Raw genomic sequence first — 27,075 nt, forward strand, 5'->3', positions numbered from 1 at the left:
TTATGCTTAACAAGAGAGGCATCAATAATACAAGACAGAACAAGACGAGCAATCAGGCCATTCTTTGCCCAAAACTTGGATAATTGGTTTTCATTTCAGTCTTCTGAATGCTCCGCAGTCAGCTGTGGCGTGGGCACCAGAATGATAAAAATGCATTCTCCTACTGCACAAGTAAAGCTTTCTGTCTTCTTTCAAAGCGAGGGGATTGGTTCAAAGGGGGCAGAATCTGTGCGCCAGCAGAAGGCAGGAATCCTGAATCTTCGCCAACCAGTAAAACAAAGAACAACGCTTGTCTCAAAGTTCCGCCAAGGAGGAGAGTTCATGGGACATGGAAGAGCAGAAGCAAACAGGGGTTTCGTGATGCAGTTTTGAGAAGAAGTGAGAGGCAGAGACACCACAAACATACTGTAAACTTAGGCCAATAACCAACCTCCCAGAAACAAACCCAACAAAACCCTGAAAGAGTAAAAATAACACCAGCAGAAGTCCAGCAGCGGGGTGGGGGCTAGCCAGTTTACTGCATTGAATGCTGCATGTACATTTACCTGTCTAGCGGACAGGTGGTATATGTGGCAATACAAAGCATACAGATCATGGCCCAAAGAACACAGGACGGCCTCTTGAGGCCAGAGTGGCTGAAGTGAAAGAGCAAAAGGAAACAGAGGTGCACAGAGGAGACTTTCAGGGACACGGCAGACCAGCTCCAACCCGAGTCTGACAGCTGCTGGGCTGTGAGGGAGGAAGAGGAAAGTCTCAGGGAGGGAGATCATCAAATTGGAGCAGAGGGACATGATCCCATAGTTGGAAGGGAGGAGACCCCAGTTACTAGGAAGAGCAAGGTAACAGTAATGGGGGATCTGAGAGCTGGGTTTGTGATGCCCAGGAGAACTGCATGGTGAATTGCCTGCTGGACACAAACGTTGCAGATCTCAGGAGATATCTAGACAGACTTATGCACAGTGCTTGGGAGGGCACTGTGCTCATGGTACATGTAGGTACCACTGACATAGGGAAAGATAGGTAAGAGGTCCTGGAGGCCAAATGCAGGCTGCTAGGTAAGAGATTAAAGTCCAGGACCTCCATGGTGGTAGTCTCTGAAATGCTTCCAGTTCCACGAGCAGGGTCAGTTAGTCAGGCAGAACTGCAGGGTCTCGATGCATGGATGAGATGATGGTGTAAGGAGGAGGGTTTTAGGTTTACTAGAAAGTGGACAAACTTTTGGAAAAGGAGGATTCTACACAGGAAGGATGGTCTCCACCGAAACCAAAACGGACCTAGACTGCAGGAAGGTAAAATTAAAAAGGTCGTAGAGGATTTTTAAACTAAGAGAGGGGGGAAAAGCCGACTGCTGTGGAAGAGCAAACGGTTTGGGTGGAGACATCCCTTAGGGATGAGTTTATTAAAAGGAGGAATTCGATAGCTTGGAAAAGAGGATAGCGAAGAAGCTGCTAACGTATAGGTAGGAGCTAGTGAGGAACAGTCAGGTGTAAAAAAGTCCCATTTAAATATGAAGCCAAGCAACTGAATACTTACAAAATGCACAAGTGCTTATATACAAATGCTAGAAGCCCAAATACTGAGATGGGTGAACTAGAATCCTGGGCATTAAATGAGGATATTGCTGTAACAGGCATCATGCCACTTGGTGGTATGAATATAATCAATGGGTCACTAACACCCGAGTACAAAATATACGGGAAGAACAGAGTAGGTGGTGCTGGTGGGGGAGTGGCACTGTATGTGAAAGGAAGCATGGAGACAAATATAGTCAACACCTTAACTGAATCAAACTGCACCAAAGAGGCTGAGGGGAGATCTGGTTGCCCTCTATAAATATATCAGAGGGATAAATACCAGGGAGAGAGAGGAATTAAGCTCAGTACCAATGTGAACACAAGAAGAAATGGATATCAACTACCCATCAGGAAGTTTAGACTTGAAATTAGACGAAGGTTTCTAATGATCAGAGGAGTGAAGTTCTGGAACAGCCTTCCAAGAGGAGCAGTGGGGGCAAAAGACATATTTGCCTTCAAGACTAAGCTTGATAAGTTTATGGAGAGGATAGTATGATGGGATAGCCTAATTTTGGAAATTAATTGGTCTTTGACTATTAGTGGAAAATATGCCCAATGGTCTGTGATGGGATGTTAGATGGGGTGGGATCTGAGTTACTACAGAGAATTCTTTCCTGAGTGTCTGTCTGGTGAGTCTTGCCCACGTGCTCAGGGTTTAGGTGGTCACCATATTTGGGGTCGGGAAGGAATTTTACTCCAGGGCAGATTGGCAGAGGCCCTGAAGGTTTTTTGCCTCCCTCTCCAGCGTGGGGAACGGGTCACTTGCTGGAAGATTCTCTGCACCTTGAAATCTTTAAACCATGATTTGAAGACTTTAGTGGCTCAGACACAGGTCTGATACAGAAGTGGGTGGGTGAGATTCCGTGGCCTGCATTGTGCAGGAGGTCAGACTAGATGATCATAATGGTCCCTTCTGACCTTAAAGTCTATGACTCTCTATGGATAGAAATCCATACTTGAACAATGAGCGCATAGCAGTAGGGATATACTACTGACCCCCTGACCAGGATAGCGTTTGTGACTGTGAGGCTTAAGTTGATGAGAGAGGCTACACAGGCAGAAAACTCACTAATGGGGCGGGGAATGGGGGTTTCAACTATCCCCATATTGACTGGGTACGTCCTCTTAGGACGGGACCCAGAGATAAAATGTCTGGACACTATAAATGACGTTCTTGGAGCAGCTTGTCCTGGAACCCACAAGGGGGGAGACAATTCTTGATCTAGTCCTAAGTGGAGCACAGAGACTGGTCCAAGATGTGACTATATCTGAACTGCTCGGTAATAGTGACCATCAAGTGATTAAATTTAACATCCTTGTCGTAGGAAAAGTGCCATCATTAACAGTAGTTACCTTCAAAAAAGGGATCTATACAAAAATGAAGAAGCTATTTAAATCAAAATTAAAAGGAACAGTATCAGGAGTGAAATACCTGCAAACTGCGTGACAGGTACTTAAAAACCCCATGTATACCCCAAAATAAAAACTAAACTCAAAATCAAAAACAGTAAGAGGTCTGTAGCGGGGTGATCACCCCACTCCGGCCCTGGAAGGGTACAGGCAGCCCTGCGGAGGGCTGCACTGGTAAAAGCAGCCCTGGAGAGGGCTACAGCTCTGAAAGCTGGGCTGACTGGGAAGCAGCCACAGCTGTAGCTGGCTTAATAAGGGCCCAGCCGGCCCTTAGAAGTGGGCAGTGGGCCAGGAGCAGACAGGCTCCCTCTAGCTGAGGAGGGAGATGCTAAAGGGTACTGGAGTGAAGTGGGGCTGGGGAAAGGCCAGAGTTGCTGGGGAGCTCCAGGCCAGCAACTCCCCAGGCTGCAGGGCCTTGTACAAAGCCCCTGGAGGTACTGGGTGCATGGAAAGGCAGCAGGTCAAAACCTCCCTTGTCTATGATGACTGGCTTATACAGACTGCAGTCGTCCCTTGTGAAAGAGGGCGAGACGGTGACTGGCAGTAGCCCACAGGCTGAGGCAAGGTGGGGACAGAGGGTGGGGGTTCCCTGGGGAGGGGAGACCCAGATCTGTGGGGTACTGCCTGGAGGGGCAGCACCCCAGCTAAAAGGGCACCGGGGTCTTGGGAGGGACACGGGACCAGCAGCAGGTGGGACATTGGCCTGCAGAGGGTGCTCCGAGGCCTGGATGAGCTAATTCCCTGAGACACCAGCAGGAGGTGCCACAGGGGTAAGTCCCACCCAGTTACAAGGATGAAAAAAATGCCACCATGGCTAACCAGCAGAGTAATGGAGGCCATTAGAGGCAAACAGGCATCCTCTAAAAATTAGAAGTCAAATTCTAGGGAGGACAATTTAACGGAATATGAATTTTGGCATTTCAGGTGTGCAGGCCAAGAAAATTTGTGGAACAAATAGCTAAGGACACAAAAACTACACAGAAAACCTTGTTTTAAGTGCATCAGAAGCAGAAAGATTGTTAAACAATCAGTGGGGCAACTGGGCGATCAGGCTGCTAAAACAACGAGGAGTCCGGTGGCACCTTAAAGGCTCACAGATTGATTTGGGCATAAGCTTTCGTGGGTAAAAAACCCACTTCTTCCGATGCACGAGCACTCAGGGAAGACAAGGCCACTTCAGAGGAGCTAAATGAATTCGTCGCATTGGTCTTCACTGCAGAGAACGCGAGGGAGATCCGTACACCAGAGCTTTCCTTTTAGGTGACAAATCTGAGGAACTGTCCCAGACAGAGGTGTTGACAGAGGAGCTTTTGAAACAAATCAATAAAGTAAACAGCAGTAAGTCACCAGGACCAGATGGGATTCACCTGAGTTCCGAAAGAACTCAAACATGAAACTGCAGAGCTATCACTTACATCAGCCACTGGATTGATAGCTAATGTAAAGACTATTTTAAAAAGGGCTCCAGAGGTGATCCTGGCAATTACAGGCCAGTAAGCCTGACTTCAATCCCAGGCAAACTGTTTGAAACCATACTAAAGAATAAAATTATCAGACACATGGATAAATGGAATATGTCTGGGATGAGCCAACAGGGCTTTTGCAAAGGAAAACCATTCCTCGCCATTGTGGGACACCCAGGCCCAGTTTGAACCTATAACTGACCATTTGCCTGCGCAAGTGCCCAATTTGCACATAGAAGTGCCTATGGTTCTGGCCTCTTGAGCCTTGGAAACTCAGATTCACTTACCGGGGCCTAACTAGCCACAGACCAAAGCACTAGCAATGCAGGTCTGGTCAGCAACACAGGACTATTTGCCTTGAGCAACGTGGTATAAACCCTCCCCCGGGTACCTGCCTGCAGCGAGCCAATGCCACCAGGAAGGGGGAAGGGCCTCTGATGCTCCCCTTCACGCTGCAGAAATGCTCCTGCCTTTCACTCGAGACAGATCAGCCAACAGAGGAATGGCGCACAATGGCTTCAACAGCCCAGCAAGGAGAAGGGCCAGAGAACCCACAGAGCCCATACACAGAGCTGGGGGGAACAGCCTCAGCTAAATGAAACGTCACCTTAATATGCTCTTCATGGAAACCAGATAGTTTTGCGGTCTCAACAAAGTCATCACTGGAGGGTGGGCGAGAGAAACTTGCATTCACTATCCTAGTGATTAGAGCACTGGCCTGGGAGGCGAGAGACCCAGATTCATGCCCCCTCTCTGCCGGATCCAGAGCAATCAGGGATGAAAAAACTCTGATCTGAATCAGGCAGAGCAGGGATTTGAACCTGGCTCTGCCACATCCCAACTGGCACAGCACCGGTGTGTACACACACCTCCCTTCCTGACTGAAAGGCTCAGGTTGCAGTCCAAAAACAGACCTTAGCAATCCTGTTCTCACCAACGAGCTGGGTTTAGCTCCAGTGCGGAATGAAACCAGGACTGTGAAATGAAAGGGTCTCCTGCTCTTTTCAATGGAAGGTGCCCAGACACAGCAGTGAAGAACCCTACGACACAGAACTGGCTAACAGCCTGGGTGTCCACAAAGGAGACCCAAGACCTAGCACAGAACGGCAGCATGGGGGCAGTCATCCAAAGTGGGGTATGCTGGAGGCACCTCTTCTCTGCATTCACACCCCATTGGCGAGGAAGCATACTGAATAGCCTGTGTTCTCTCAGGCAAAGCCTCCGCCCCACACCAGCAATTCACCTGGCTCATTTAACTCCAGGTGGAACAGAGACAAAAGGGTGCATAAGTCTGCTCTGCCCTTCTTAGCCTCCCTTGTCAAGCTTTGTGTCCCTCCCCTGCCATCATCCTCAGCTTCTCACACAATCACCTCCTTGCCTTCCCTCACCCCTCTGCACACTACAACACCCTGAGCTTATCCCTGCCCTGCCCACATTTAAGTCTCTCTTGAAGACCCATGACTGCCACGCTGCCTACAGAGAATCACAGAGACTTGTGTGTACATTGAGCATTGTTGTTCCCTTTCCCCTCACCTCTGTCTACTTGTCTGTTTGTCCTTTGAGTGTTTGGAAAACACCGAGTACCAAACAGGCCCTGCCATAAATCAATCAACACATTAGTGAGAGAAACGCTGGCCGCTCTCAAGCCAGCACTGTCGGGTCCAAATTCTGCTTCAACAGGGAGTTGTTCTGGATTTACAGCACCAGGCTAGAGCTCCTTGGAAAGCTGGGATACAGAAGTAAAAGGCGAAAGATTTATACGATCTGAAATTCTACATAGTGCTTCACTACCCTGAATCCACTTTGGAAAGCATGCGTTAATAAGAGCCAGCAGTGCCGAGGCTCTGCGGCCAAAGGGCAGCAGACACCCTGCATCCAATCACTCCCACCCCTTCTACCCAGACACTGAGCAAATCTGCATGTAAACACACTCCAGCGGGAAAACATTTCTCTGCTCTGTAAATATTAAAAGGGCATTCGATTAGATCTGGACGCAGATTAAAACCTGTGCAGCTCGAAGCACTGTCAGGAGGCGAAACGCTCGACTTTGATAAATGAATGTGTTTATCAATCAGTTGTTAGAGGAAACGCAAACCAGCGCTCAGAAGCCTTTTAGCAGGAACATGCAGAGACACAGGGTCGCAGCGTTCAACATCTCCTTCGAGGGACCTGACCACTCTGCTCTCCAACCCCACACTTATTGCTAACTCACAAAATACCTAACATCCCAATGGCAGGGTCACATTCTCACCCAGACCAGAGACCCCTAAAAAGAACCTGAAACTCCTAGAGGATATGGTGTCTTATGGGCCCTACAGGTAAATACAGCACTGAAGAAGATAGATACATTTAAGGCTAAAATCAAAACAAGAATTTATGATGTCAATATAGACCACACCCAAAACGACATTTAGCTTCGTGCCAATGTGAAATTCATCCTTTGGGCAAAGGGCTAGCAGATAGGCTGATGCACTACTTAAGCCTGTTTGCTAGGTCTTTGCCTAGGGATGAATTTCACTTACAGCAAGTTCATTGGTTGTTTGGGACAGTATCCTAAGAGACAGAACAAACAAAATCAAGCAAAACCAGATCATTTTATTAGAGGGTCAAAGTTATCCTCAAGACTCTTTGATGGTATAATTCAGTGAGTTCTGCTGTAGGGGAGAGAAGTCCAGCGACCAATCAATAAGCTAGACAAATAAGATAGGACAAAATAGGGGGAAATGTATAGTACACGTACACACACACACACACACACACACTCTCCCCTAGCACTTTCAATCGGCAAGACTTGCTGCACTTTACAAAAAAGTTGATGTCCCAGATTCATAGATTCCAAGGCCCCAGGTGACCACTGATCATCCAGTCTGGCCTCCTCTACATCACCAGCCAGAGAGTTTCACCCACTTGCTCTGCAGTGAGCCCAACACCTTGTATTTGACTCAACCATCTTACAGAAAAGCAGCCAGTCTAGATCCGAAGACCCCAAGAGCTGGAGAATCCAGCACTTCCCTTGGTAGTTTGCTGACCTGGTTAATCACCCTCCCTGTGAAAGATGGCTGCCTCATTTCAGATTTGAATGTGTCTGGCTTTGACTTCTAGCAATTGGTTCTTGTTCGGTTTTTCTCCACTAGCTTGAGTGCTCTTTTCCCCTGTGACAGCACGGATACACTGAACAAGTCACCTCTCAAGTTTCTTTTCGAGAAGCTAAACAGATTATGCTCCTTTAGTCTCCTGCTTTAAGGCATTTCTTTCCATCTCTCAGATCCCTTTTGTGGCCCTTCTCTGCCATTTTACAGCAGGAGGCACAGACAGTGAAGTGACTCTGGGGCAGACCCAGGTCTAGATCCCACCCCCACCCCAAAACCCCTCTCCATTCCATGCTGTAGCCACCAGTCCCAGCACTTCCTCCCTATTCTGCACATTCCCTTGCTTTTCCTGCGAGCAGACAGATCCTTGTGAAACACGCCTGACAAAGGCTGCGGATTCCATCTGTCAAACCAGGATGTGAGAAAGAATATTCAGATGTTGGTGTTACCTCTGCCAAACAGACGAACAACCTCCTTCCTCTACACAACCTAAGCCAGAAAACTGCCAGACACCAAGTATGCGCCTGCTTATTCCTCCCCAGCCCCAGAACCATCACATGCAGTCTAAACCCTGAGCCAGCCATGCTGAAAGCAGTCCCCAGAGAGGCCGTATGTGGGCTACTGGCAAGGGCAGATGAAGCAATGGAACAAGCCAGCCTATTACAGATCCCTGAACAGCAATTAAACCCAAGCAGATTAGCTCACACCAGAGAAAAACCCAGCATACACTGACAGCTCCTCCTCAAGAGTGGAGACCACTGCTCAGAGGCTGCAGCACCAGACAAATTAAAATGGGGAACCAAAAGTGACCAGATTTTGCAAGAAGCAAGAGTTTTCTACTGCAAAGAATAATAATAATAGGGCGTTGTTTTCCCACGATACTGAACAAAAGACTTCTTAGAACCAAGTGACGAGAAAAGCTGCCTGTTTCTTTAAAGAGAGGAGAAAAGCGGCAAAAATAGCACGAGTATAAACTGCATCTTGCCACCAGACTCCGTGTGCACCAGAAATAAAGCAGACAGTCTATTTTTCACCTACTCCTGTTCATTCACAGTGTGTCATTATGGGAACGTTGACACTATTTGGACAACTTCTCATGTCAATCAAGCGGCCTGAAGAGAAGGAAAACGAAGGAGAGAGTTGAGCAAGACACTAGAATTATCCTCCCTACCTCTCGGAAACAGATGTGGAACCATAAAACCAGGGTGGTCTTGTGGTTCAGGCATCGGATGGGGCCTCAGAAGATCTGGGTTCAAACGCCCATCTCTGCCTCCAATGCCCTTTGTGACGATCTAGGACAAGCCACTTAACCTCTGTGTCCTAGTTTCCCACTATACATTGGGGATAGTACTGATCTGCTTTATTCTCAGATGCTATGGCAATAATGGACCCATAGGTTATACTTACACTTCACACGAAACTCAGGCTCTGACTTGTGTGTGTGGATGGAAGGGGGCTTGGGCTCACACTTATCAGCCTGACTCAGGATCTAGGTCCTAGAACCTTGCTAGTGGGGTGGGTCAGAGCCTCTGAGACTTGGGTCCAAGCCCTGTCATTTTGCAGTGTGGACAAAACTCAGACCTCAGGCCCAAGTCAAAAGCTCTATTCACTGTGGTAGACACATTGAGTGCAGACTCAGGCCAGCAGTTGTAAACCCTGGTATGCAACGCGGTGTGGACGCTCAAGAGCAGGCTTGGAAACACCAAGTCCACAAGGCTAAGTCCCACAGACCTGGACTGGCAATGCAGTGTGGACGTACCCAGAGGAACTTAGATAAATAAGGCAACTGCCACCGAACAGACCTGAAAAACAGCAGTAGATGAGATTGTGGCTTCACATCATGCCAGGACGTGGCCCTCTAAGAGAGCTGTACCTTCTCCGACGCCACCTCAAATAGCTGGCACTCGGATTCCTCCTGGGAGCCTGCTTTTCCCACAAGTGCTGGCAAGAGAGACAGTGCCACCCCAGAAAGCTTATACCATGCACACCGTATGCTGCATGCTCACACACGCAGAACTAGCGTCTCTGCGCCGTGCTGGTGTTGTCAGCTCCTCTGAGCCAGGGCCATCACCACCAGTCTCCGGCAGGGCCGAGAATTTCAATAGTTCCTAAACCCCCTGGACTCCCAGAGGGACTTGGGCTCTTAAGGCCCTTTTGAAAATGTTCCCTATTATCTGCTCTCAACCAACAACAGCATGAACAGCAGCAGCGCTCGGTAGGAGCCGATACTCTTATCTATTATATTAGCCTACTTGGGGCATAAAAACTTGAGCTAGAACTACTATTTGGGGTACCTGAGAGATTATTGGATGCCCCGGTGGTGTTCCTAGCTACTCCACATATTGCCCCCAAAGGAGACCCAGCCATGTCTCCCTCCCCCATCATCCCCCACTTCAGCTCTGAAAACACCGCCAGCTTTTATTTTGGTCTTAATCAAATTGAATTGTAAGGAAGGCACAGCTGACAAATAGTTACCCAGGGAGCTGGGACTCAGTACTCTGTCACTGAAATCACTCTGTGGCCTTGGGAAAATCATTAACTTTTGTGCCTCAGTTTCTCCTGTCAACTAGGAAGCACTGTTGCATTAATTTCGATGGAATAAACGGGCCTGAAGAGTCAAAGGTGTTAACGTGACCCTGTCACTGGCCCCCCACTTTTAAGCGAGGTCCAGGGTTTGGTATATAGGGCCTTCAGCCTGCTGACTACCATGGCAAACACAATTCAAATGTTTTTAACCTTTTCTTAAAGATACAGAAAAGAAGGAAAAACAGGGAAAGTGTTTGAAATGGAAAGCATGAAGTCAGGTTTTGATTTTAACACCATCCCTTCTTCCCTTTTGCTAGAGTCTCTTTGGAAGGAAACTCCCCCACGTGACAGTCTCTTCGCAGGCACTGAAAAGGGAACAGCAGTTCATTTGGGGGCAAAGAGGAGCAGTTAGCTGAGATGGGCAGGAGCTGTAAAGTCCAAGCCTGTTTCCTTGAAGAGAAAACAAGACGGAGACGCATAAGAGGGGAGAAAAAAGAACAACACAGACAGAAAATGCAGCTGCTTCTGTCTCTGGCGTGGGTTCTCAGTCGCAGCCTCACTGCTGGAGAGAGACAGTCCCAGTGCACGGTCTTATCAGCCACTTCGAAACCTGCCAAACTTGTACCAGCATCGGGCTGTTTAAGGCATCGCTTTTGTCGGTCGCCGTCACACAGCAGTGATGCAAAATATGCAGGCTTGGCCGGCTAAGCCGGGCTCGTACTACACAGAAGGCAGTAGGAGAGGGATAGGAAAGAGAAACAATAAGGGAGAGAAAGGGAAAGAACACATCGGGTCCGCCTACGCTGCAAGAGACAGACCTGCAGCAGCGAGTATCAGCGCCTGGGTCTACCGATTCAGGCTTGCAGGATGGGGCTAAAAGCAGCAGGGTAGAAGGGTAGAGCCCTGTGCGAATACAAAATTTGTATCCGCATTCAACCTGCTAACAGGGTCCGTGGACATCTGTAGCTTTTTCAGGGCACTACAGATGTGCCCGCTCGGGTGGGAGCTCGAGCTCTGAGACCCATCCTCCTTGTTCCAGTCTGAGCGAGAATGTCTACGCAGCTATTTTAGCCCTGTAGCACATGTTCCCCGACCCCAAGTCTTTAGACCCTGGCTCTGAGATTTGCTGCTGCAGGGTATTTTTTGCAGTGTAGACGAACCCTTTTGGGGCGGGGAGACAAACCTCACATTCCAAGTGGTGGTTTGAATAAGGCGGAGCTGGCGGACATGGTGATGTTAGCTGGGTCCCTCGCTCTGGCCCAGTCTGGTCAGGATCTCTCAGGATCAGGGCTGCAAAGCCCATCCTGAGCACAGACAGTGGGGGAGGTGAGCCTCTCCTGTGTGCAGGCAGCCAGCCATGGAGACAGGCACCCACAGCCACAACCAGCAAAGGAAACCAGGCCTGCTGGAAAGGGGATGGTGCAGAGAAGGAAGGGGAGGCAGAGAGACCTGGGCTAGGCAACAGCCTCGCCCCAGGCTACTCCAAGAAAACAGCTGGGAGACTAAAGGAGATGGCAGCAAGCCCAAAAAGCGAAGGGCTGACAGGCTTAATGGGAGGTGAGGCTCCACGAATGGACCTGACAGAGCAAACAGAGGAGGGTCTGGCAGGAGAGGTGGCGACCCCTCGAGAGACCACACCAAGAGACAGCGACAGACACCCCCCAAAAGGGAGCAGAGGGTAGAACAGCCCAACCCCTCATTATTTTATCTACGAATTAGGCCTAATTTCCAACACACCAATTTTGGCTCCTTTGAATCGTAGCAGGCGGCCTTTTTGTTTGGACTAATTCAGATGGTCTCCCTTTTGCCCCTCCCCCACCAACATTTACTGCTGTGGGTTATTGATAACGTTTTCAAACGCATAAAAGGTTGTTACAAGGAGGAGGATGAAAAATGGTTCTCCTTAACCTCTGAGGACAGGACAAGAAGCAATGGACTTCAATTGCATCAAGGCAGTTTAGGTTGGACATCAGGAAGCATGTCCTGTCAGGGTAGATAAGCACTGGAACAAACTGCCAAGGGAGGCAGTGGAATCTGTCACTGAAGGTTTTTAAGAAGAGGTTGGACAAACACCTGTCAGGGATGGTCTAGTTATTCTGTAGTCCTGCACTGGGTGCAGGGAACTGGACTAGACGACCTATTCAGGTCCCTTCCAGCCCTACTGTTCTATGGTGACATTTCCTAATCTTCTATCCATTTTCCCACAGTCAAGCTCACAAGTCAGGTAGACCTACCAGGCCCCAGTTCTCACCACAGGACTCCCATCTCCCTTATGTGGATGCTGGCAAACTTCATTATTGCTTCTAAAGGGATCAGAGATCTTTGGATGAAAGCTGCTACATAAAAGTATTTTTAAGTGGCCACATTTCTGCCATTCTGGAAGCACACATTGAGGCCATTTGTTGACCCTGTCCCTAAAATCTCAGAAGAAATCCCTTTGGGTTGTTTTATTGGGGGAGGAAGGGGCTCCCATCCCTGCCTATTGAGAACACGCACCAAGCTCCAGACACTAGCAAAGGCTGGGAGAGGAAGCGTATAAAAGCTACCAATCATTGCTGCTGTGGCTAAGCATTGATGCAACGATGGCTTTAACCCTCCCTTACGCTGTAGCACAAATCTTGACGGGTTCCTTATCTGGACATTCTCCAAGAGTCAAGGACAGAGGGAACCAATCCAGTAATTCCCTGAGCTATAAACAGGAGCTGCTAGTTTCACTGCTTTGTCTTCAAGGCCATCCCAATGCTGGTTTTAGATATCTCACACTATGTCAACTTCTAGCAGGGTCACCTGTTTTCTACATGCCACTGGAAGGTGCATCAGGCAGGGAGCTCATTCTCCGGAGGTGAATCAAAAGTAGAACCCCAAAGTCCAGCCACAGGAAAGACTTTGGAGTTGAATGTTTACAGCAGTTGGCACACAGGGCATAGTCCAACATCAGTTCCAGTTTCCACAGAGGAGACGGAGCTATTCAGCCCTCCCTTAACTGACCAAACATCCTCCTCCTCAACTTACTCCACCTCCTTTTCTCGCTACAGCTCTTACCTTGACCAAGAAGTTGCCATCCTTCTCCTGGGTGACCATGACCACGGAGTCATGGAGCTTCTCGTCAAAGTGCACATGGGAATGTGCTCCTTCCTCGGGCTGGCTGGCGGCGAAGCGGACACCACCCACTTTCGGCTTTGTGCCTGCAAGGAGAGAAGACCCAAGCATGATTTAGCTCCCCTCACGGCTTCCACAATACCCAGCCTGTGAAGCAGAGGAAACACTGAGGCACATCTCAAGGCGATGGCCTGGCCCGAGTGCTCATTCAGCATTTGGCTCCCTTAACCCAAGTCTCAGATGGGGATCACAATAGGGTCTTGAAGCAGGATGTAGGGGCATGACTCAGCACTGATTTACTAGGAGAATTACACTGTGACCCTGCAAGTTCCAGCAGAATCAATGCATAGTGCAAGTTCTAGTGAAGCACTTGCGCCAAGCTGGGTCCCTAAAATTAGACATTTAAAAAGAAAAGACCCGATTTTTCTTCCTGGTGCTGAGCGCTTGCAATTCCCCTCAGCTTCAGCAGGAATTGGGGGTGCTCAGCTTCTCTGAATCACCATAAATTGGTGCCAAGATTTAGGTACCACAGACCCTCCCCGTCCCCCATCCCCCTGACCAGAAATAGATTCTTGATATGCAACCCAGGTTTTCCATTGCTCCTGTCACTTGGAATTAGAACCCCAGTCCCCAATACCATTCTAAGCAATCACCCTCCTTCCCAGGTACATGAGCTAGGCACACCGCTACGTCCCACTCTCTTAATCACTGCTTAACTGAGCTGTGCAGACTCAGCTCTTAATCCTTCCTTGCAGGTCCCTCCAGCACCCGGATCATTTTTTCTTCTTCTCTGAACTTGCTCCACTTTTCCCACAGCTTCCTGCATCTACCTCTTCTTGGAAGTGCCCCGCAGCAGAGGGGGGGTCTCACTGTGATGGAGTAGGGGCTGTCTACATGGGGGATGGGAGAGCAGGGGAGGACTTTAGGGGATGGACAATACCTGAGCCTGTAACCTGAGCTAGGCAAGGGGGGTGAGAGGTCAACACTTTTTGACCGGGAAGCTAGACAAAGGAAGGGGCCGGCTGGAGGAGGTTAGTTTCAGTTTCGGTTTGGGGCTGGGTGGGGGGAAATTCAGGGTATCCTAAGCTGGGATCCAAGCACCCTGAAACCCCAGAAGGACTCGATTGAGGGGTCCTGACTGTGCCTCCAAGCTCTGCTGTAACCTGCATTCCTGTTGTCCAATAAACCTCCTGTTTTACTGGCTGGCTGAGAGTCACTGAGAGTCCCAGGAACAGGGGTGCAGGGCCAGACTCCCCCACACTCCGTGACACTCACCATAGGCCTAGAAAGAGGGACTCTCTTCAGCCCCCAATTTCTTCCCAGCTCCTCAGCATCAGGGTCGGCTTTAGGAAATACGGGGCCCAATTCGAACAGTTTTGACGGGGCCCCAGCAAGGATAACTTAAAAAAAAAAAAAACAACCACGTAAAAAAAACACGTGGGGCTTGTACTCACCGGGCGGTTCTCCGAGTCTTTGGTGCCACTTCGGCGGTGGGTCCTTCACTCTCTCTGGGTCTTCGGCGGCACTGAAGGACCCGCCGCCGAAGTGCTGCCAAAGACCTGGAGCAAGTGAACGACCAGCCGCCGAAGTGCCGCTGAAGACCCGGAGAGCCGCCGGGTGAGTAAAAATTAAAAAGGCGCCTTTAGCCAGGGAAGGGATTCTCACTGTGTCTGGGGCCCTCTTAGGCGCGGGCCCAATTCGGGGAAATTGGTGGAATAGGCCTAAAGCCGGCCCTGCTCGGCATGCAGCCTCTGCAGACACAGCCCAGCAGAACTGCAGTTGCTTGGCTATGGGCGAGACATCACTGGTTTGTCCAAGACCCATCTCCTCAGTTCAGAGCACTTTGCACCCAGCTCAGAGATTGCCCTGTATCCACAAATTGCCGGCAGTAAAAGGCTGCATCCATACCAGCGCTTGCAGGGCAGTAGTATAATCCCACTGCATTGCTTCCCACCCCACAGATCAGGTCCAGAGAACACAGTGGGCAAAGTGCTGATGCCCTGTTTTATACCAGCACCGGAACTCGGGGAGCTGAGCCGGGCTGCTTAGTGCCACATGCGAAGTTGTAAGTATTGGCAAAACCAAGCCATCAACTGGCCCATACAATTGCGTTGCCTGATGTGATGGACCCACTCCTTAGTTACCCTTGGGGAAGTGATTCAACCACCACGACTTGGAGTCTTTACATAGAGATTGGCTGTCTCTCCAGAAGGTATTTTCTAGCTAAACCACAAGTTACCGGGCTTCACAATGTTCACTTAGTTCTATTATAGCAGCCCCTAGGGAACCCCAGTCAAAGACCAGGGCTTCTCTGTGCTATACGGGAAAGTAGCAGAGACCTTCCTTGTCCCCAGAAGCTTACAACGGAGGATGTGATGTTAAGGAAACAGACAAGTAGTAGCAAAGAACAGTCTCCTCCACTGCCCAAATCCGTGGGGGAGGTTCTCTAGGCTGTGCCATGCAGGTCAGATGAGATGGTCAGAACGGTCCCTTCTAATCTTAAAATCCATGAATCTTCACCACTCTCACTCAAAAACCAAAACAGGCAGGAAGGCTCAAGTCAGACCATCATATATGAAAACTGTGAAACTGGCAAAAGAGCCTCTTAAATCGCAGCCTTTTTCCCTCGAAACCTGCATTCCTCAAAGGACATTGGCCGTTATTGTTCTCCTGCTACAAAGAGAGCAACAAAGCCTTTGAAACGCAGAGAACCCACACAGCTCTGTCAATGGTATTAGTGCTAATCCATCAGTGCTTTGCTCTGCAGGCTGCTTTTGCCAAAGCCGGTTTTTGCCAAATGAAACAATCTCCCCACAAAGCCCATACTCGCAATTAAGCCCAGCTGTGTAATCGCCAGTTGTAAAAATAAGCGTTTGTTTGGTGATTAAAACATCACGCCGAGCCATTTACTGCAAAAGGACACGCGGACCTAGGACTGAATCTCCTGCTGGGGGCAGTCAGGGCAGCTCTTCTGGGTTCAATGGAGCTGCGTGGATTTACACCAGCTGAGGATCCAAGCACGGCAGGACACCAGCGCCGATTCTGAATGACGCAAACAAAAAAAATCAGGCCTCTGCTCCAGCAGGTAGAGACACAAAAAGGGAGTGCTCTGCTGCACAGGAAGGAAGCCTCTTAGGGAAGGAACCCGGATCCTTCACCCTGCCCCATCCCTCAGCTTTCTCTGCTTTCTTCTGACCAGGATGACTTTTCTTCCTGGAACTCCACCCTACCGGGTGGGATTGTCAGCATTCTTGCTGCTGTCCTTCCAGCACACCCACTGCGGCTCCAGGGACAGACTGCTCCAGCTCTGCCCATTCCCAGGGCCAATGGGGGCTAACACACCTGCCGTTCCCGTGGCATTTGGCAAACCAACCGTTCCTCTGTTCAGAGCATCCCCATGGCACAAGCCGTTACTTCTCCTATCACAGTCCAAATCAGACTGTGCAGCACAGGCCTCAAAAGCCAAGTACCAGACATTAACGGCCGTGTACTATGCAGGAGCACCACGCAGGCACGAGCCTGACGCACAAGCACATGGCAACCGGAATGAAGACAGATACTGACCAACAAATCACAGACGGCCTCCTCAGTGACGAAGCCCACGACCCGCATCACCAAGCCCAATTCCAAAAAGAGGCGGCTGGGGTAAGACAAAGTCGTTCCAATTCATCCCCCTGCCAGCAGAAACCATAGCCAAAGCTGACAGATTTTATGCTCATTTACAGACCCAAAGCTAACTAGCTCACGAAGGAGCCTTCTCAGAGATGGCTAGGAAATATCTCCCAGGATGGCTGGTCTGGGTTTCAACATTCAGGTCAACAAGGCGGCAGATGCCAAAGCCCCAGATCTGCTCCCTTCCCTCAGACGCTCACAGGTGGCCCCGGTCCAGCCCATCCAGCCTGTCGTACCCAGGCCCTGCTCTCAATATCAAGGAGATCGCAATCCAGCCACTGCCCTGGGCAGACCAGCCCCTCACTAAGGTCTGGTCTACACAACAGGCAGCTGATGTTGACCTAATGCTGTCAGTGTTTGCACTGCAATGGTACTCCCGCCGATGTGCGGCGTAGTGCTTACACCAACGTAGTTAGGGTGACACAATGTCCATGCAGACAGACACTACATTACTTACACGCCCTGTTGTCGTCAGCCCGCCACTGGGCTGACAGCTGGAGCCCGCTGTCCCCGGCACTGACAGCCCAAGCTGTAAGCCCACCAGGGGCTCAGTTTCACAGCAGACACTACCAGCGATGAAACTGACATTCTTGTCAGTTTCATGGCTGCTATTATTTCACATTTCAGCCCCAGCTCTGGCTGTGGCCCCAGGTGCGGGGGGCTCCAGCTGTGACCCACGGGTGGCTGTCACTCTGCCCACACTCCAGCTGACAATGCCCCAATTCCATCGGTGCAAGCGCTCCTGGTGAGGACGTGCACCACCGGCAGAAGGAAGGCAGTGTGGACACCAACAGCTGATGTAATTGTTATGGCAGCAGCAGGACGACCTAACTTATGTCTACCCAATTCTGTAGTGTAGACAAGCCCTACGGCAGTGAGCCAGAGCTCTCCTAGCTCCCAGGCAACGAGACCCCCGCGTCTCTTATTCGATCACACAGACCCCACAAGTCCCAAAGCCACAGGACAGCAGCATTCCCCTCACAGGATGAGAAGTTGAGGACTTGGTGAAGCGATGGCCCCAGCAGCCCCTCCCTCCCCATCGCCACAATTCCCGACTCCTGGCGCCAGATGGAGAAAGGGGCTGGAAACTCAAGCACCGATGGCAGAACACAAAGGCTGCTAAACACAGGACGAAACCTAACGGATCCCACCAAGCCTATACTGAGGCTGGATTACAGGCCAAGAGAACCCGCCTAGCAGGCTCCACCGAAGCGGACACGTCCCACCCCGAGGAGCAAGTCAGGGTGGTGAACCCTTCGCCAATCCTGTGTCTCCAGCCTGCACCAGAACAGAGCACCAAGCACTGCGCAGAGTGATCATTCGACTGCGCTGAAATGATCACGCACGTTCGGCAAGGCCTGTCCGACAGCCTGAATCCACCCGCCAGCATCCACCTGCCCACAGCCCCCTGCAGTCCCGGAGCTTGGCCCACTCACTCTATTACAGTGTCCAGAATGTCTTGAGGACACTCGACCCAAGAACTGTGACTCCAGCTCTGCCCCTCCCAGCTGGTGGGAGTCAGGAGCCTCGGAGGCCACTCCTGGCTGGAGCAGCCCACGCCTGGTTCAGGGCAGGAATCATCCCTTTCTCTTCCAAACATACAATAGTCCGACTAACCCTGAAGAAACCCACCCTGGGCACGTCGGCTTTAGCCAACAGCCGCTTGCTGTTGAAGCTCTGCTCCTGAGCAAACTCACAGAGGCAGCCACAGGCTGCCTACAAGCCCATCTATGTGACACCACTAGCCTAGACCTGGCACAAACTGGATTCAGGCCAGGACATGGGATTGGAACCATGTTAGTGGTTCTGACAATGATCTGTCAGTGGACAGAAGGCAGTCATCCATTCCCATCCCCCTGGGCTCCTCTGCAGCGTTCGACACCATTGCCCATGGGATAATGCTGTGGTGGCAGGGCCCAGGATAAGGCATTAGAATGGTTAGAGTCCTTCCTGAGGAGAGATGGGAATCTGCACCTCCATCGATGGACCCCTCCCCTGGGGAGTCGCACAGCAATCAGTTCCCTCTCTAGTCCCATTCAACATCGATCTGATGGTGGTGGGGCAGGGAGAAGGGGCAGCTGCCCCATGGCCCAGCAATTTAAAGGGCCTGCAGCTCCGGCCACTGCTGCTGTAGGGGTGGCGATTTAAAGGGCCTGCGGCTCCCATTTGCTGCTGCTGCCACCACACCTGTAGTTGGAGCCTTGGGTCCTTTAAATCGCCGCCAGAACCCCGGTGTAGCAGCGGTGGGGCCCGGGAGCGCCAGCTGCTGCCAAGAGCCCGGGGCCTTTTAAATTGCCACCAAAGCCCCAGATGGCACAGGCCAGGCAGCACCGAAGGGCTGGCTGGGGGATTTTGGCCCCAGCCCCACCCATTCTGGGGGCTCAGAGTCGCTCCCCCCACCTTGCCCAGGACCCCAGCCACCCTGCATAACAGTAAGTCATTTAAGTTACTCACCCGACAACTGGTCAATTCAGCCTATATAGTCTAGGAGAACTCTTGGATTCCCTGCTGATGCTGAGCTCTCACATAAAAAGCATGGATGCTGCTATCATCTCTGGTTGCTAGGAAACTCCATCTGATCGTGGAGGACAAGGACCTGGCCTCAGTTATTCATGCCTTTGTCACTTCCCAGACTGACTCTCCAGCAATACAATATTGTGACCCCAAGAGCCCCTTAATGCCCAGTGGCAAAGGTTTCACTACCATGTAACAGCTACTCCCATCACCCCCGACAAACTCACTACACCTAACACACTGCTGTCATGACACTGAGCGGTAAGGATGCCATGTGAGATATCAAAGGAAAGCTGGTGACACACTGGTGATTCATATCACTGAGAACTCTGTGTATTAACATTAGAAGGAATTGTGGGTACTTACTGATGCTTTAAAGTCTATTAACCAAAGGGATGATCAGGTTTTCTTCCAGACAAGACGGAGGATCATTATCTCCCTGCGTCTAATGTAAATTGAGCACGGTGATGTCAGAAACAATGGACAGTGCATTTGCAGAGGTAAAACAGGAGGAAAAACAACCCTGAGGATGTGAAATCAGCATGGGAGACAGGATTCAGAACAAAGTCAAAGACAATAAGACGACTTGTTGGTTATCCAGCACTGAGGGAGCGAAGGGGTCAGTGCTCTGGACCTCTATGAATGGTGGCTCCTTGGTCACGTCTGCTGGTGATGCTCAGACGTGGCTGTCAGCGAGAAAACTGCCTTCGATAAGGACTGCAACTTGTTCCGTTTTAGTCACTAGAAAGCGTATTACACGTGTTTCATTTGTAACCATTTTGTGTTTTTATTCTCTCAGCTTCGCATCAGTCAGAGCTCTCTGTTCTTTATTAACAAACTGATTTTTGTTTTATTCTCACTTCACCTCCATGCTGATCCATCGAGTGAGGTGGGCACCTCAGCTGAGCCGGTGGGCTGGTGTGAAATCGGTCTCTGGAAACAGTGCCCTTGATTTCCACGGGCAGCCAGCGACAGGAGCTGCCTGTTGCACGGAGACTTTTCTGGAGAATTTGGGCACTGATGTACACCAAGGGTTAACTTGCAAGGCCAAGTCCTGACTGACAGAGTCCTAATGGTTTGTTTGGCTGGCTAACAGACTGGAGTGACGGGCAGCTGTCACACAGTTAGCACCAACCAATTCCGCTTTGGCTAAGGCAGAGGGGTAACTGGGTGACTTACAGATATCACTGGCCGTGAAACCTGCAGCACTGCAGAAAGTCCAGCTCATACAGAACACTAGCAGCACAGCCCCTTGGGCACGCCTGTCTGCCACTCCCTACCCTGGCTGACCATAGAGAATCGAGTCACGCCAAGGTACTCCACTGCCTGGGTATCTAAAACAGCCTAAAGCTCCGGGATGAAGATCACGGTTGACGCCTTCGCTCCTCTAGCCCCATGGAACTTTCCACAATAAGGGGAAAGCTCATCTGTGGAGGAGATGGAACCTTCTCAGAGGCTGGTCTGAGCCTGTGAAATGAACAAAGGACTGTCGCACGCCCACCTCCCGCTCCACATGCCGGGCACTCTCTTCCGCCCTGCCCTCTCTTCCAGCCACATACAGGCTGAGCAATGTGGACGTTTAAACATCAAAACAAGGCTCTAGCAGGACAAAACACTCCCCAGCACACATGGTTCTCCCCCTGGGGGCCAAGATAAGAGCGAGAGAATGAGCCACATGTAACTAACGTTAGACTCTTGGTTTAACATACTCAGATGCTCTGGTAATGAGGATGGTATCAGAGCCCTGGTGGAACAGATGCTCTCTAAAGATAGCTCAATCGTGACTCTTAACAAACAGGAAAGCAGCAGCAAATTAATGTGGAAACCTGAGCCCACACTTCCTGCCTTCCCCTCCCCCTGCCATTATGGGGGCTGGGCTTCTGTTTTCGAACATAAACTTCTGCCCACTGCCCCTTCACTCCATGAGGCCCTGCTCTGCATTACTGGCTTCCCACCTGTCACCTCTCCTCCAGCCACAAATCCGGGCAGCACCAGACGGGATTTCGAGGAGGCGCTATTAAAGCAAAGGACATCCAGGCTCCTGGAATAAAGGAGAACAAACTGCACATTCCTCCCCTTTTTGGCTTCTTTCTGATGGGTTGGATGCACTGTTACATGACCTCTCAATCTCCCCCCAAGCCCAACACTTCGATGATTCTGTCCCCACTCCCTTCTCAATTTGCCCACGTGTGTCTTTCCACATGACATGGCATTTCTCCCTTCACATTCTGCCCAGGAAAGCCCAATTGAGCAGCAGCTCTCACCTGAATACAGGGCCTCAGATGCCATCAGCACAGAGTCCAAACGTGTCTAGCATCTGCAAAGCCTTTTACAACAGACCATCACTCCGATGCACGGCCTTGCTAAACAGACACATAGCCAGGTGCAGTCTCAGACAACCCACAAGATGACAGGGCGTGATAACTCTGAACTGCACATTCTTGGGTTTTGTTCTTTTAAGAGGCAGCAATGGGGTCCTCCCCAGGGTCCCAAACACAACAATGGCCACCAAGATATTGTAAAATCAAAGTGGTTTAAAACTCTGTGGGTCAGATCTTCAGCTACCTCAAACGAGGACATGTGTGTTTAAAGAGCTTCATATAAATACAATATTTTGTCACTTCCTACTTTCTGCTGAGCGGGTACCATAGGCACCGATTTCGAATTTACCCATCTGCCCGAGGCCCCGCCCCACTTCACACCTTTCCCCAAGGCCCTGTCCTTGCTTTGATCCCTCCCACCCACCACTCACTGCTCTCCATCCTACCCCAAGACCCTCCCCAAGACCCCAAACAGCTGTTTGGCAGCAGCAGCCAACCAGCTTTTTGATAGCATGGGTGCTGAGCACTCATTTTTTCTCTGTGGGTGCCCCAGCCTCGGAACACCCACACAGTCGGCACCTGTGGGGAGGATCCTCATGCACTCTGCCCAAAAGACACTTATATCCAGTTTAGAGAGGATGTGGTAAGAGGAGTTACAGGTTATCAAGAGGCAAAAGACCAAGCCCCAGATCCTTAAAGGTATTTAGGCGCCTAACTCATAGTTAGAGCTCAGGGCCCAGGCAGGCCATACAGCCCTGCTTTTCTAGGGTTTGCCCCCATCCAGGACTGACACCAAACTGGACATGGCTTTGTCCGGCATCAGACTGGGAAGCCCTTTTGAAGAGCATGCAAGGTTATTTCCAGCCACTCAGCCACACCCCACCCAAGTCAGCCAATCACAGCAGGCAATAGCCTTGATTGATGGTGTGACATTACTGACAAACTGTGATGGTATAGATCGTTGTTGCAACCACTGTTATATATTTGCAGCAAATATTGTACCAAGGTTGTCGTGTGAGGTGTCTATGAAGCGGTTATGATTTGCTGGTTATAATTATGCCAGCTCTATGTATGTGTGTATCATTTTTGTATTTGAAGTTATGGATATGGGCTATGTACTTGTATCTCAAATGTATTTGATTCCAAGTAGCCTCAATGAAGAGTTTGGTCAGCTTCTTGAGACAGAACTATTCTCAGTAACTGCCCAATAAAGAAACACTTAACTGACAATGAACTTTGGGAGACACCAATCCACATCTGAGCTTTCCTGGGCCCGTTCAAACTAACATGTAAACAACGGCGTCAGCCTGCAAACTGAGTCATGCATGGACGTGTGACTTGCCCATGTGACTCCAGCCTCCATCTTGCTGCTGTGATTTTCCACAGTAAGAACAAAGGGCTGTCCTTCCATGGGCAGAGAATATAAAAGGCCCTGAAAACTCCTCCATTTTGTCTTCAATCCTGCTTCTTACTTCTGGAGGAACTTTGCTAGAAACAAACTCTGAACAAATGACTGAATGACCCATCCCAGCCGGGGATGTTCTCCAGAGCCTTGATTTGAACCTGCAGTTTATTCCATCACTACTACAAGCCTGAATCAAGAACTTTGCCATTACTGTATGTAATTCTATTTAACCAATTCTAGCTCTCATCTATATTTCTTTCTTTTAATGAATAAACCTTTAGATTCTAAAGGATTGGCAACAATGTGATTTGTGGGTAAGATCTGACTTGTGTATTGACCTGGGTCTAGGGCTTGGTCCTTTGGGATCGGGAGAACTTTTTTTCCTTTTACTGGGGTATTGGTTTTCATAACCATTTATCCCATAACAAGTGGCACTGGTGATGATATTGGGGAAACTGGAGTGTCTAAGGGAATTGCTTGTGTGACTTATGGTTAGCCACTAGGGTAAAACCAAAGTCCTCTCTGGCTGGCTGGTTTGGTGCCTTAGAAGTGGAGAAACCCCAGCCTTGGGCTGTGACTGCCCTGCTCAAAGCAATTTGTCCTGAATTGATGCTCTCAGAAGTGTCTCACCAAGGGCAGCTTCATTACAGATGGGTATCAGCACAGAAGCTGGCCACAGAGAACACTGGAGGTGGTGTCTGGGCCAATGGGCTCGTCCAAACAGCTGGGTGAAGAAGGAACACTGACCAATGGAAATACCTAGGGGATGGTCCTTTGCAGGAGCCCTGGCCAATGGGTGCAAGGAGATGCAGAATTTGGGAGTACACCCAATAGGGTGTTTTGGGGCAATAGCAGCAGCAGCAGCTAATGAGCAACAGGATTTGTAGTGAGCAGCCAGGCCTGCAGTGCGGGGAGCCATTGGCTGAAGGAGCAAGGATAGGAAGGTGGGTAAAGGAGTGTGCTCTTAAAAACGATGTCCTCTGTGTGGCATGACCTCGCACGTACCGTGCATCCCAGGTCACACCAGCGGGGGCAGGCCCACCCCATTCCCAGCAGGACTGGAATGTCTAGCATTCTGCGACTGCGTGAGCAGCCACCCCATAAGGACCTCTTGGTACACACACGTTCTAAGCCTCCCTGCCCCAGAGAGTTCGCATCCACGACTGAGCTGCAAAGCAGCAGCTGAACAGACAAATGGGATGGTGGCGGAAGGACAAGGGGAGAATGGAGAGAGGGGCGTCTGTCTTGTAACAGTGGTCTCAGTGGTCATAGTGCACGTGCCAAGGAGTAGAGAAGAAAAGGTGCAAGTTGCATTGACGTAGATTCACCTCTCAATTTAGCCCTCAGTCTCCGCAGAAAACTAAGGTTCTAGCCATTTGGACTCACAAGGGGGCTGGCAAATTAGCTTGGACCCTGAGGCTCCTGAGGGACATACGGGGGAGGGGGGGAAGGAGGGCTCAAGGAAGCCTGGGGTTTGCTGGAGCTGGACCTGAGTTTTAACCACACGCAGCAGATGTTCCCGGGTTCCATTCTCAAGGATCTTGGAGCCTCCTGCCTTTGGTTTGATGCCAGGCTCCCCTGACCTGTTTCTCCACAGAGAAAGGGTGGGTACGTATCAGAAACAGCGCTCACTCCTAATGCTGCTCCAGCTGCCGCATCACCTTACGAGAGAACTAGGACAGCAGGTGGGGCTGCCTTCAGCTGTCTACCTGCACCAGCATTCTTGCAATTCCACAGCATCACCCGGAAACTCCTACACAGCTGGGCTGCACCAGCTGCCAAAACACTCGATCCAGGCACCTCATCTACCACAAAGAGCTGCTTGGCTCATCTTCCAGCGTCTCAAGCCTTCGAGGAGATGGCAGCGTATTTGAATCCCCTCCAAATCCCATCAGTTCCAATGGTCACTCACCTGTCCTGAGGTTTCACCAGTGACGCTTTATCCTCCAGCTAATGGGCAAATTCACTACTGGGACTGGAAGCCCTTCACATTTCTTCTCACACCTGCCTGTGGATCACACACCTGTGACACTGACAGGCCCGTGCATGAAAGAGGTTTGACGACAGACAGAGCCCAGGCTCACAGGGCTTGCAAAGGGCTCAAAGCCACAGATCTTGCTATGGAAAAATCCTATTGCCCAGCCCCCGGAGCAAGAAGTGTCATGCTCAGAGTAAAAATAATGCCGAGGGCAACAGATACCGCATGCGCCTAAATGGTTGTGCCTGAAGGCCAGCCAGGAATGGACAGACGCTGGAGTCCTCAGCTTCTCCAGAGAGCATGGACAGGCTCCTGGGCCGCTACAGCAGACGGCAAGGCTCAAAGTGAGGGAGGCAGGACTGCAAGCTCTGCCTCCTGGAATTAAGGGCACGCAGTGTGGGCCACCTACTGCAGCTCTTCTGCGTGCTGGGGACTCCCTGCTTTCAATGGGAAGTCTGTGTCCAGGACTGGGCTCTTTGCAGATACTGGTCCCTCGACTGCAGCCCCGATTTCCAGAAACAGCCTCCCAGTCTGTGGCGCAGCTGATGTCAGCACGGCTGGCTGGCTGGCATGAAGGTGTGAAGTGGCATTGACAGTGCCCAACAAAGGCTGTCCACACGCAGACACACTCTGTATAAAGTCAGACGTTCTGCCCTTGCCTGGAGTTTGTAAAGCCAGACCCCTGCCTAACCCTCCTCCTTCCCAGCAGGGGTTCCCCGAGCGCTCCTACCTTCAGGCTAGTCAGCCCCAGCCACTAGCATCCTCCCTGCCGAACCATTCCCACCTCCTTGGAAGGAATCGAACCAGCCACCCCGCCTTGATGCTAACCCCGACAAGTGGGGTCTCGTTCACAGCCTGACCCTGTGCGGTGCTGCTTTGGATTTCAGAGGTGGACACCCACACACGTAACTTATCCAGCACCATCCTTTTACCAAGTTGGCCACTCAGTCCTCTTCCTCCTGCCTGCTGCACCATCTGTCCCCCTTTCAGTGCTGGGGGTAGATCAAGAACATTAGCACGATACAGTCCCAGAAGGATTATGTTTGCACCTGGACCCATATGGCACCTGGCTTTATGGGGGCCTCCCCTCTCAGCCCATTGGGCCACATACGAGATAAACCTTATGGGAAGGCAGCACATGGATTACACCAAACAGTCGGCTCCCGTGGGCTTGCAAGCATGTGAGACCAGCTGATTAGACATGTGTTTACTAGGCCATCGGAACGCAGCACTCCCCAGATCAGCTCAGAACAGGGGGCCCTTCCAGCCAAGCATCTTTGTCTGGCATGGGAGCCAGATGCTTTGGCTGAAGTCACAAATGACCGTGCGGCCGAACAGGTTCCTGGGGAGTTCGTCTCCGAATTCTTTCTGCCTGTTCACATCCTACTTGCCAAGATACATGGCCCGGGGGGGCGGGGAGGCCCCGTGAAAGGGGCTGAGCTGCAGGGTTCTGTCCTCCTTTGTGAGCTGTGCTCCTGGAGAAGGGAATGCTTGGCCGGTTGCAGTTTCTAACCCCTCCACACCCAGATTTGGCAGGAGGAGGGAGGGGTTCTGCTGGTGAGATTTGGCTGAAAGCTGCCCAGCCCCACCCCGACGCTGTTATATTTGCAACTCGCATATTTCGTGACAGTTCTAAAATGCCAAAACATGCAGCTGATTAAGAGCAGCCAGCAGCATTCCTCCACAGCTCTCTGTCCGCAAAGCCAACTGCTCCTCTGCCTGGAGACTTCTTCCTCTCTCCCAAAATGATCCTCTACAGCACAAACTACAGAGCAGAGGGCCAGTGCTGCAGTGCCAGCTCCTCTCCTACCGTGAGTCTCAGGGCACCGCACAGGGCACGAAATGCACCTGGACTATGGGAAATCCCTCCTCTGCCACCGGAGGAAAGAGACGCAGGGCACCCCACATTGTGACGGCTAATCACATTCCTCACCCCAGGAATGAGGCGATGCCCTGGTGCACAAAGATGATGCAATGGATGTGGGGAGAGACACTGGTTAAAACCTCTCTACGGGAACTGAGCC

The 27,075-nt window shown here is 50.7% G+C and overlaps 2 protein-coding genes across 3 annotated transcripts in view; one reads left to right on the forward strand and one right to left on the reverse strand.

The window, feature by feature from the left end:
- Nucleotides 1-27,075, forward strand: part of HSPA12B (heat shock protein family A (Hsp70) member 12B) — a 192,136-nt gene that overhangs the window by 150,364 nt on the left and 14,697 nt on the right. The gene's annotated exons all lie outside the window — the stretch shown is intronic.
- The window catches only part of ADISSP (adipose secreted signaling protein), a 117,583-nt gene that overhangs the window by 85,936 nt on the left and 4,572 nt on the right, over nucleotides 1-27,075 (reverse strand). The window contains exons 1-2 of one of the 2 annotated variants that reach the window (XM_075066689.1): nucleotides 21,612-21,662; nucleotides 13,105-13,247 (exon numbers count right to left, since the gene is read on the reverse strand). In XM_075066689.1, coding sequence (XP_074922790.1) covers nucleotides 13,105-13,247; nucleotides 21,612-21,636 — 168 coding nt within the window. In that variant the 5' untranslated portion in view covers nucleotides 21,637-21,662. Of the gene's footprint in view, nucleotides 1-13,104; nucleotides 13,248-21,611; nucleotides 21,663-27,075 lie in introns of those variants that run through there. The other variant, XM_075066690.1, reaches the window with a different exon arrangement.

The sequence above is a fragment of the Chelonoidis abingdonii genome, chromosome 5, assembly GCF_003597395.2.
Source record: "Chelonoidis abingdonii isolate Lonesome George chromosome 5, CheloAbing_2.0, whole genome shotgun sequence".
NCBI lineage: Eukaryota > Metazoa > Chordata > Testudines > Testudinidae > Chelonoidis > Chelonoidis abingdonii.